Source organism: Canis lupus, chromosome 4 (genome assembly GCF_003254725.2).
Source record: "Canis lupus dingo isolate Sandy chromosome 4, ASM325472v2, whole genome shotgun sequence".
Taxonomy (NCBI): domain Eukaryota; kingdom Metazoa; phylum Chordata; class Mammalia; order Carnivora; family Canidae; genus Canis; species Canis lupus.
Window position 1 is genome coordinate 44,122,624 of NC_064246.1, and position 12,461 is coordinate 44,135,084.

Below are 12,461 nucleotides of genomic sequence, written 5' to 3' on the forward strand. Positions count from 1 at the left end.
TTTAGGAAGAGAACAGTAATATAATCAAAGAGGGGTTGGCAAACCGTGGCCTGAGGGCCAAATCCAGTCTGCCACCTGTTTGTATGCTTTTAACAGCATATGAGGTAAGGAATAGTTTTGCATTTTAAATAGTTTTTAAAAAAAATCAAAAGAAAAATATTTCATGACAGATGAAAAGTACATAAAATTCAAATTTCAGTGTCCATAATTAAAGTCTCCTGGAACATAGCTATGTATAGCTGTGTGTATGGCTGCTTCTGTGTGTACAGTGGAGTAGAGCAATTGTGACAGAGACTGCATGGCCCACAGTACCAAAAACATCTACTATTTGGCTCCTTACGGAAAATATTTGCTGACCTCTATAACAGAAGATGTTTGGGAAAACAGAAACATAAGGACAGGTTAGAAGACTGAGCAACAGATATGGTTTCTCTCCACTGCAGGAATCACCAGAAGATGGTTTGGGAAAGAAAGGAACTAATTATTCTCTCTTGTTAATAAGGACAAAATCAGATACAGGGAGTTGATGCTACAAAAGGCATCATTTCAGTCTCATGCAGTATTTGGAAATAATCAGGAGAGTAATCAGGAGACCAAAGACCTAGTCTTACCCTTGCAACTAACCAGCCGCATGATTGCAGACACTCTGCACTTCAGCATCAACTCTGTGAAATGATTGCAACATACCGATTTTATTTTCTGCTAGAATATTTGGTGGGGGCTGGGGATATGGTTCAAAGTTAATAATTACATAAAGATGCTTTAAATGAAAAAGTTTGCAGTTCTAAGCAAATGGAAGTTGGCTAATCAGTTATTGTTATGTATACTATGAGGATGAAAACACAGCAGAGTTGGCATAAAACAGGTGAGAAACACTATATTGGTTACATGATCCAGAAACCGAGGGATCTAGGGGGATTTCTGGTGTTGCAGGCAATGAAAGCACTTGAGCTGCCCCAGGATGTAAGACAACTTCCTGAGAGGGAAAGTCTCTTGCATTTCACAGTCAGTACCCTCTAGGAACCGTTCAGGCCAGGGGCTGAGTGATGCACAAAATGGTTCCCCAGTGGTTTATGCAGCTTTGCAGAGAAATTTATTCCAGGATATTATGTACACTGGAAGAATCTGATGGAAGAGTACAGAATAAAAGATCTTTGACCCCAGTTGTGTCAGGAGGAACTAGAGGATCCTTCCAGAGTTGGTAAAGGCCCACATGTTCCAACATACACAAGGCTTGACCTCATTCTGCTTTTACACTCATCTACAAGCTGTATGTAAGGAAGAACTTGTCATGGGGCTGAACTATTCCATATCGCTCATTTCTTGAGTCTTTTCCTCATGAGTTTGAACATGCAAGGAAATATTTTGACCTATTTGTCACAGCTCCTGGTAGGCCTGAGCCCAGTGCCTATCCATAAACATCTTGGGGCTGATGCTTTAGTTTCAAGACTTGTCATGTTCTAGTGGAACATGGAGTCATGTATGAACCAGAAGAAGGCTCAAGTCTTAAAAATTCCAGTCTCCTTAACAGGAGGGCTTTGATTTTGATGTTGCCCTTCTATCCTTCCCTGATGGCTTGTTTTCTCAGTGGGCACAATCACTCGTTGCTCCCAACAGCACTTTTCTCTGTATTTATAATGCACTGTTTATGCCCCTGCAGCTCCATAATTAATAATATACTGCTTTTCATCTTCAAAGTGATTTATACACATTAATTAATCCTTACCATACTTTGGAGTTTCTGCACGTAAATAACCATCATGCTTCCGGATTTAACTTAGGAAACCAAAACCCAGAAGGAAAACAACTTTGTCAAGGCAAAGGAGAAAGGGATCATTGGGTCAAGATCAGCACTCAAGACCATGACCTCTCCTGGTGCTTGCAGACCTGCCATCACCTCTGGAGAGAAGCCCTATGGCTCCACGCTCACCACCACGACTGCTGGGGAAGCTGGCCCCTACCATCACTCATTTTGAGTCATAAACTATGCTTTAATACTCTAGGGTTAAAGAATAATCTTACCTAAAGCATACATAATAGAAAATGATGGATTATAATCTAATAAACTATCCTAAGATGCTCAGGTCCAGCTTCTAGTAGCCTCCAGACTGAGGATAAATATGTTTCCTAATTCATCATTTACAAGTTACACACCCAATTAAAACATTAAACTCTCACTATATGGTTTCCCATTTATATAATCACCCTACAGAAAGCTATTATATTTTAACTATCAAGCTCAATACATCAGGCAGTAGCCATCTATCTCTCTCTGGCAAGTAAAGTAGGAGGTACACTGGGGACGGTATTGGCAGAGGTGAGCAGTGCCTCAATTTCTGTATCTGGGCTCCCTATGGCGCCTACCAGCTCAGCAGAACATTAAGCCTGAGAAGTGAGCTCATGGACCCTTTTTGAAGTTTCTGACACAAAGTCAAATCATGCAAAGACCCCAAAGGCAATTCAATTTGCTCTTACCAAGCCTCCTTGAACAGTTACCTGGGGAAGTACACAAAACTGCCTGGAACGACACAAAAGATTCTACTCAAGCCATTGAGTGTGCAATAGACACCCTTCCCCCTCCCCCGCAAGTCATTCCATTACTCCATCCTTCAACAAGAGCAAGTGAGAAGGAGACATGACTTTAAATTAGGGACACATGGATATCAGACCTCAGTCCCCATGTGGGGCTGTGGCTTATAGCACCATGGCTTTTGCAAAGTTCCAGATGAACGTGGTACCTTTCCCCAGACAGTCACTTTTCTCATGTTTGGAAGGTATTCCTAGGAGATATGAGATGTGACTGACTGGTAAAGAATGTAAAAACTGATTTTTCTATATTAAGGTGAGCATAGTGATCTTATGGGAGACAGTGAAAACTTCACATCAGGTTTTGGCTTGTGATGCCTTGGGCAGAGCCCCAGATCAATGAGACTGCATGGCTACCTTTCCTCGACATTAGGCAAGCTTGGGTAGAAAGGTCTGGGAAGTCCTGGACCAATTCCTTCTCTGGCAGGCACCAGGCTGGCTGCCTGAGGATGAAGGAAGTGTGTAAGCCCCATTGCCAAGGGAAAAGGGACAAAGTCAGAATGATCAGGGTTTCCTTTTTTTTTTTTTTTTTCTCAGCATAAGTGTTGAGAAGAATTTTGGAGTCGGCTCCTTTCTGCTGATGTTTTATAGGTTTGCTTTGCAACATGGCACAGCCAAACTGGGGAGGCCTGTCATAGCTGCCCTGAAACCAAGCCAGAACCATCAAGTGTTTCAAATAAACTTTAGCAAACACCGCTGTGGCCTCTGCCTGGGCCAGGAGATCTGCCACTGGCAAGCTCAGTTAACAGAGCCATAGCACCGGGGCTCTTTGTTGGGGCCAGGAGCTGTGAGCAGGCTTTGTGTCCAGCCCAGGATGCTCACATGCATGTGGTGCCCTGTCCCTGAGCTCTTGGCATATGCTGCTTGCTGAGGTTACAGGGCTACACCCCATGTTTGCAAACCAACATCCCTGGCATAGGAAGAAAAATACCCCAGCAACTTTACCAATCTGCTACGCTAAGGTATATCCTGAGTTCCTAAACACACAAGTTGGCATGAAAGATGAACCTGATTCATGAATATGGTGCAATTCAATTTGAGACTAAAGGTTCAGAAGCACAGGAGAGGTTGTAGGCAAGATCCACTGTATCTGAGTGACTTGATTCCATACAAAGATCTGGCTGTATGCTCTGATCTCTCAATTCTATTTCTGTTCCCCACCTCTGGAAATAAGCTAGCTACTTAGCTAGATGCTAGCTTTGAATCAAGATGTTCTCAGACATGCTGGTCCCTGTTCTTCTATTCAGTTTTTGGCTGGAGTTAACCCATGTTGCAAGAATTTTAGAGTTCAGACGGGTTAAAATCCAGTGACACAAGAGACTCGAAGACTACTTTGGGAATGAGGGATGGGTTTGCAGAAACAATTCTCAGCTCATCTCCAAGAAAGAATCCAGTAGGGATGCTGACTTACACATCTGATAAACACTATTTAGAATCTTGAGAAAGAAGCTCATCAGATTTAAATACATTTCAGGAGAGAAAAAGCACTCCCATCCCTCACTCATTGTTCAGAGCTTTCAGGAGCCAACAAGCAAACTGTACAGACAAGAGAAGCCTTCTCCACTCACAAGGCCACGACCTCTGCCCCATCTCCTCACGGCCAGGGTTCCTGGAGCAGGCTGCCCTGACTTACCGATGAAATATGCCAGCAGAATTGCCAAGAGGAGGGCTGCGGCGATGGCAGACAGGGCGGCACATTTCCAGCTGCAGTATTTAGAGGGCTTCTTCAGCTTGAAGGCCTTCCTGGAGAAGGTATTCCGGGGCAGCAGGCGGGGTGGTGGCGTGTAAACGGTTCCTGAGGTCAAAGGATATCCCGGAGAAGAGCTGCTAAACAGAGGTGTGCTCCCCGAGGAGGTCTTAAAGAGAAAGTGCCTGGCAAGGAAAAGGGAGAGAGTCAGCATGGACATGGGTGGCTCCTGGGGAACATCCAGGTGTCTTTTCTTTCACTCTGCTTTATTTAGTTCTAGTAAACTGTTTTACCTTGTCATGGACAAAAGGGCAAAGATTATGTTTGATGGCGATATAAATTAATTCCATAAACTCACATCATTTATGTGTTCCCCTGTAGGTCTAGATTTTATCTTTCACAATAATTCTGAAAGCATTTAAAGCAAATATGGTAACTAGATTGCTATTTGACACTTGGAGATGATGATGATGATGATGATGACGACGACAATGACAAAAAGCAGTGTCACATATTGGAACCTAACATTTAAAGGCATTAGATATATGCCGTCGCAACTACTTATGAACTAAATATTAAAAAAATCCATACGTTTAAGATATGAGAAATCAGGCTTGGAGAAGTCAAGCAATTGTCCAAGGATGTGAACTCTGAGCTGCATCTCATGCTGAAGTCTGTGCTCTTGAGTGTCACCCTCAACTGTCTCTTCTGAACTTTCTTCTTGGGCTGTTTCTCCCCCTCTATCTTGCTTCCTGTCCTGAGACTGCCCCTCTAGCTAGTGTGATCATGTTTTCTCTTTGAGAACATCTTTGCCTGCCAATTAAAGTGCTCTTGGTCTCTAGGGCTACAGTGTGACTGTAGGGTCATGGGGTCTACAGTTGACACCTAATATAACCCTTCCTCAGGGTTAGGGTGTCACTCCAAGGACACTTCAAGGACCATAAGTTCTCTGACAGATTTTTCTCTTATGTGTGCCCATTTATAAGACTTCAAATGTGACTTGCCATTCCTTGTTTAAAATGATGAATTATCTTCCAGGAAATATATAGTGGACTTTATTTTTTATTTTTATTTTATATAGTGGACTTTAAAGCATGGATTAAGTAGTGTCTAGAGTTTGAACAGCTGGAGGCTGGGGACTGTGTCTTTTTTTATACCCTGTTCATTTTTATGTTCCCAGTATCCAGCTCAAAGTTCAGCATGCAAGGAAGACTTTAGTGAATGAATGGATGAGTGAATGAGTGAGTGAGTGAATGAATGAATGAATGGCGTTCCCTCATTTTTTGTGAATTTAAGATTCTAAGATTCCAAAATGTTATACAGGTATTTCATTTTCTCTTCAAGTCTTCAGTGGGTACAACTATACTTGACCACATATTCTATGTCAGTTATGATGCTACATGTTTTATTTGCATCCAAACCTCATATCAACCCTATATTATTACTACAGTTTTACGAAGTTAGCAAGCAAGGTCATTAGGGGTGAAACTCTAGTCTGCCTGACTTTAGATGCTTCAATTGGACCTACTACATCACACTGCTCCTGCGTAAGGGACTGAGCAGGCTATCCTGGTGGGATTCTGAAGCAAGATCACTATTATTATAAACATTTGTATCTTGGCTGCTTCTGGACAAAACCTTGAAAGTATTTTAATCCTTGACAAAGATCAAACAAACCTGATATGACTGACAGTCATGTCAGAAAATGGGTATCTGATTAGTAAGTTATTTAATATAGCTAACATTAACACAAACTATAAGTATGTTTGATGATCTGAATAAAGGCAAGAGGTTGGATTCCATAAACAAGCCTTTGTATTTCCTATCCAATAGCACTCTTTTAATGCTCTGGATTAAAAGTGTCTTTTGGAAGAGATGGAAGTAGGCACAGTGCTTAGAAGCAGCATTTTGGAGCAACAGTCACCTGGACTGGATCTGAGCAGTACCATTCCTAGACAAGTAAGCTTACACAAGTTACCTAATGCTGTTCTTAAAAGCCTCCATCTCCTCATCTGTAAAATGGGTAAATGATGGCACAGGTGCCTCATGTCATAGCATAGGTTGTTGTGTGGATTACACAAGATCATGTAGGAAAGGCACTTAACTAAAAGTGTGTCTCATAGTAAGTGCTCAGTGCATTATAAGTAGCTTTTATTATTAATTCTCAGAACAACATAAGGAGCCTGAAACATGAGTTTTAATTTAAAGCCTGACAAATGTCAAACAAACACCTGAAGAGTTTTCCAAATCACTAAATAATTGTCCACTGCCTTATAATTAAGCTAGAACATATGCACACCAGAAAGCCAGGGTGATGGGAAAATGTCGGAATTTGATTTAGAACAAGCTCAAATGTATTTCTTGAATAATTTTCCAAGAGTGGGTGGTGAAAATAGGATATCAAATTAAAACCAAGAAATATAAAGACATTGCAAGCCATCATTGATAAATATTTAGAAATACAAGGGCTCCAGTTTTCACCCCTCTGCCCCAGAGATCTCATTCCTTTCCCATGGCTCCAGGCATCATATGACTCAAGTGTCTGGGTCTCCATTTCCAACGTGCTTCCTCCCTGATGCCTAGACTCCCATTCCAGTTGTGTACTGGGCATCTCTCTTTCTCCATTTCATGGCTGTGTTGAACAAGTTATAGCCAAGCACAGTCTTTTCCTTCCCCTCCCCACACATATTCCTCTTGCATTCCTGTTATTCCTCGGTGCCTAAGAAACTAGTCATTTTTCACCTCCTACTTTCCCCTCACCTCCTCCCATATAATGGGTGAAAGAATCCTATCAATTTTATTTCTGAAAACCTGTCCCACCAACCCTTCCCCTTTCAATGTTCCTGCTAATGTTCTTCCCAAAACACAAATGTCCTTGTGCTCTGGCTTATAAATCCTGGCTGAACCTCCAATGCCTGTAAGAAGAAACCCAGATCTCAATATGGGACCAGACTCTTTACAATGACTACCCAACTTTTTTACCATTGTCTCTAACCCTGTGCTCCCAGCTCCCTGAACTCTGTGCTTCAGCCATGCCAAAAGATGCATCTTTCCTTAACTGGGTTGTTTATACTACCATGCCTTTGTGAATGATGTGCAATGCTTCCTGGAATGACTGCTCCCATGCTTCCCCACCCATCCTACCCCAGCCAACTCCTACTCACTTTTCAACCATCTACTTGGGAAACCTGGACCCAGGTTTCCCCTACCCTCCTATCCCTATCCCTATCCTCCTATCCTATCCTCTATCACTTTGCCACTCAAGAATCTATTATATACTTGGATATCTCTATCTATCTATCTGTCTATCATCTATCTATCTATCATCTGTCATGTGTTCCCCCCAGTGCCTGGCACCTGAACATTAGTTATGTTTGTGGATAGAATCAGTAAATTGGAAACAATGTTTTGGCAACATCTGAGAGATCATAAGATGAAGATTAAGAAGTTTAAATTGTTTTAATGTTGTTTTTAATGCACTCATTTGTAAGAAATAATAGAAGGATATAATTGTTATTTTTTGTATGGGATTCCTTCCTGAGATCCTAAAATTGTCTCCTGACAACTCAGTCTATCTTCCACACTTTTCTAAAAGGAAGTCAGATTATGTCACATGTCAGTGTTCTCCTATCCCCTCCCCAATCAGTCAGTCAATCCATCCATCCATCCATCCATCCATCCATCCATCCATCCATCCATCACGGTTTCCAATACACATAAAATAAAATCAAAAGTCCTTCCCATGGCCTACAATGCCCTGCCGTGATCTGCCTTTTGGTCACCTTTCCAACTGTACTTTCTACCGCTTTAGCCTCTCTCACTCCACCAGTTAACCTGTCCTTTTGATATTCCTCATCATATCACATCCAACACATTTTCACCTAAGGGCCTTTATGCGTGCTGTTCCTTCTGCCTGGAAATACCTGCACAGCTTGTTTCTCCACATCATTCACTACTCTGCTCTAGTGTCACTTTCCCAGGGAGATCTTCCCTGCCCTCTGCCCTCTTTTTTCTCTGTCATTTTCCATTCTGCTATAACTGCTTTATTTTTCTAAATTATATATGTATTTGTGTATTATTTATTGTCTATCTCCATCATTAGATCTGAACTTCTATGACATTTAAAGCAAAAAGGTATTTTGTCTCATGTGTTCAACACTGTACCCTGACATTTAGAAGAGAGGCTGGCACATAGTGGGTACTCAGCAAATCTTTGTTAAATGAATGACCTACAGCTTCCTAAGGCTAAACAATGAATGTTAACAGGACAGCACTGCAAACATTTTAATTTTAAAATTAAGATTCCTTCTGCCCTGTTGACTTCTGTTTGCCAGATTTGCAAATTTGTGTATGTGCATACAGGCAGATGTTTATATTTATACATACAAGGCCAGATCCTTCCACAGGAAAATTAAACACTATGTACTTTTCAGCACTGCATTAACCCTAGTAGACTATAGTTCTCAGTCCTCCCTTTGGTATCATGGTGTCTGTTATGATCATAGCTAAATGAAATTCATTTGGTTATCATATTCCTTTTTTTTTTCTAGTTTCTGATGTTTAAAATGATAAAACCAAAGTACCAAAGATATGTAGACTCCCATTTCTCTACAACACAGCTACACCCTGGTATTGCAAATCTTCAGAAGGTTAAATTCAGCAAACAAATAATTAAAAAAAAAAGAAGTTCCAAAGAAGTGTCCCATAAATGCTTGCTTTGTGATCACTTTAGTGCTCTATTAGAAAAGTAGAACTTGCTGGCCTCCATTCAGACTCAGGGCTAGGGTCTGGGGCATTTATTGGTTAAGAAGCTTTCTATGTGGTTTTCAAGTTTAAGAAACTCTAACCATTTTGCCCCTCTCACATTTGTCTGATGGTTAGTATACATATCTTTTAAAATTCCATACATCTAGAGAACACACTAGATGTTTAGTAGATGCATCTTTCTTTCTTTCTTTCTTTCTTTCTTTCTTTCTTTCTTTCTTTCTTTCCTTCTTTCTTTCTTTCTTTCTTTTTTCTGATTGTTTATTTATTCATGAGAGACCCAGAGAGAGAGAGGGGCAGGGATAAAGGCAGAGGGAGAAGCAGGCTCCATGCAGGGAGCCTGATGTGGGACTCGATCCCGGGTCTCCAGGATCATGTCCTGGGCTGAAGGCGGCGCTAAACCGCTGAGCCACCTGGGCTGCCCTAGATGCATCTTTCTAAATGAGAGTTTTGAATGCTGATGCCTTTAGGGTAAAGTGTCAAGAAGTCTAAAATTTACATTCAAATGATTCAGCAGAAGTATCTCTAGATCTCTTTATAGGTAAGGCAAAGTGGCAAAATAATAGCAATTGTTGAAACCAGGTGCTTATTCTTACTTTGTACTATTCCTCCAACTTTTCTGTACATTTGAAAATTTTCATTATCACAAGTTGAAAAAAATGCAAGCTTTGATTCACCCAAGGACTGCTGTCACATGCTGCAGGGGAAAAAAAAAGATAAATAAAATGAAGCAAGACCCACAAGGTAATGGTCTGGCCAGATGGTCACTGGGAGGACCATGAAGGCTTAGGGGATTTCTCCCTGAACTAGCTATTAAGACAGCTTTTCCCCCTCAGGGGCCTGCTCAGTATGCTCTGATGAATCATTTGTGATGCCCCAACTGAACTTCTTCCCAGCGGTCGGTCATGGAAGTAGCTCAGCTCAGGACTCCAGGCGTCAGCAAAAATGTGTAGTTTCCAAATGCACTTGACATTTTTCAAGCACAACTCAATTGCTCTCAGAATTGGCCACTTGTGCCTCAGAAAGAAAAGGCAAATGAGGGGCCCCCAAAGTGCTGTCCTTGGAGTTTGCTAACACTCAAAGGGATAGAGAAAACCAGTCCTTGATGCCTTACAAAAAATAAAAGAAGAGCTCGCATGCTTCTTTCCCTTTCTAGCCATGTGGGCTTTAGTCCTAGCACCCAGTATCCTTCCTGGCACAGGAAGGCTCTGAACGGCCATGGAATTAAATAGTAAGGCCAAGGAAGGACAGAGCTGTGTCCTCAGCTCTGGACCCTAGATCCTAGTGAATTCTTAAGAATACAGTGATCATCACTTTACCTGCAGCTATCTTTTTGGTAAATGTCAGTTTTCCTCATGTGAAATCAAAACCATCTAATAAAAACTGAGAGAGAGAGAGAGAGAGAGAGAGAGAGAGAGAGAATAGCTAACAACCATTCTCCCATGCATTTTACATGATAGCAAAGACATGTATTTTAGGCAGAATCTTGGCAAACCAGGATTTTGCTTCAAATTGGCTTAGAAAATTAAGGGCATACATTTTCTCTGATTAAACAACCATGGAAAATTTTGAAAAGAAGTCTAACAAACAAGAAACTCATGCATAGCATCCATATAAGAATGACCCCATCAATGCAAAATACTGTGAATTTTTATTATATTTTTATGATACAGAAAGAGTCTGACTAATCTAGAGTGGAAGCATTGAGAAGTGGTAGCTGGTTAAACCACATGAGACCCAAACAAAAGATTTCTTGTCCTTTTTTTCGGAGTCAATCACAAGTAAACTCACTCATTAACCTCCAATCCTGCCAAAGAAGGAAACGAATATAGAAAATCCCTTAACGCCAAGTACCATTTCTCAGGTTGCAACCAGTGGGATCCTAAAAGGCAGTTTCCCTATTTTCTAATGGTTTGTGTTTATTCCAAGGGGGAAATCCCAGGAGGACTTTGAAAAGAAATGTATTACACAAATAACTGCACTGCCTCAACTCCAAAGGTCAAGTTTTGGTGGTCCCCACCCCTACCCCTCTCTGTTCTCCTCTCTGTCAATCTGTCTCCCACTATTTCCTCCCACCATTGAGCCAACCACCACAACTAATGACTGGCAGGGCAGATGAGTTCTCTGTTGCTCATGAAGTCAGCTGCAGGAAACATTCTCCTTGAAATCAAACAAAACTATTGAATGGTCTTAACACAGTGCCGTGTGCAAAAAGGCAGCTCTGGTTATCAGAGAAACCAGGTGTTGACTGTTGTTCTACTGAGAAAATTGACCTCCCCAGTAAATAAACTCACAGGTATTCAGAATAGTGGATGAAAATATTGATACACAGCCCATTAATCCCTAAAAGATTTTTAATATCATACATGCAGTTGCTGAAATTTGATAAAAAGCCAGAGAAAGGATAGAAGCAGAAATGCACCTGGAGTGGGGATGGGGTGATCAGTGAGGGAGATCAGGTGTGCACTGGAAAATGGGAGATTTCATCACATTTTACTGGTCCTGGTTCTGCCCTTTGAAGCATCAGGTTTATTGTCTCTAAAGGAGTAAGTTTAATAAAGAGGCAGCCCATAAAGGGTACTGTAGCATGTAAAGTTACTGTAATTAGGTTTTCAGGAGTTATAATAAAACATTTAGCTGGAGAGAGGTTAAATAACCACCACCCTTTCTGGCATCATTATTACACTCTCCAGTCCGAGAAGGAATGTTGATAGTAGAGGGGAAACTCTATGGGTGGGCTCCTAGGAGAGACACAGAGAGACATGGGGCATGGAGAGAAAGAGAGAGAGAGAGAGAGAGAGAGAGAGAGAGTATCATACAGGATGGATGGAAAAAGCATGAGAGATCATGAGAAAGATTGATATTGAATATTGTACTGTCCAGTCACTTCCTGAATAGCAAAACTAAGTTATTTTTAAGTGTTCTGTATTTATTTTCCTATTTGCAAATATAAAATGTAACATTATAAAAAATCAAGTCATAAATTTTAAAAAAGCAAAATTCCATTCTCAAGAGAAAGACTAGTAAACATTTGATGTCTAGAGTCAGATTTTTTCCCTACATATAAACATTCATTTATTATTATTATTTTTGAAACCAATAGGATCATACCAAGAAGGCAGTACTAAGCCTACAGATTCTGGACTTGGACAACCAGGATTTGGGTCCCGGCTCCTATTATTACCGTGTGACACTGGGTAATTTACTTATCCTCACTAGGTGGCCTCATCTGTAAAGTGAGAGGATGTTAGTACCTTCATGGACTTGTTTAGGGGGATTGGGTAACATTATTCATGTGAGATGCTTAACATCAAGCTTGATGTCCAGTGAATGTTCAATAAATGTAGCTATTAATCGCTTGAAGGCAGGAATCATGTATGTCTTGGTCTTTACTAGATCTCCTCGACCTAGCACAGTGCCCAGC

The 12,461-nt window shown here is 41.1% G+C and overlaps 1 protein-coding gene across 10 annotated transcripts in view; it reads right to left on the minus strand.

The window, feature by feature from the left end:
• TENM2 (teneurin transmembrane protein 2) overlaps positions 1-12,461 on the minus strand; it is a 1,512,848-nt gene that overhangs the window by 256,422 nt on the left and 1,243,965 nt on the right. For all 10 annotated transcript variants that reach the window (XM_049109164.1, XM_049109163.1, XM_025435138.3 and 7 more), the window contains one exon: positions 4,220-4,458. In XM_049109164.1, the coding sequence (XP_048965121.1) occupies positions 4,220-4,458 (239 nt within the window). The remainder of the gene's footprint in view (positions 1-4,219; positions 4,459-12,461) is intronic.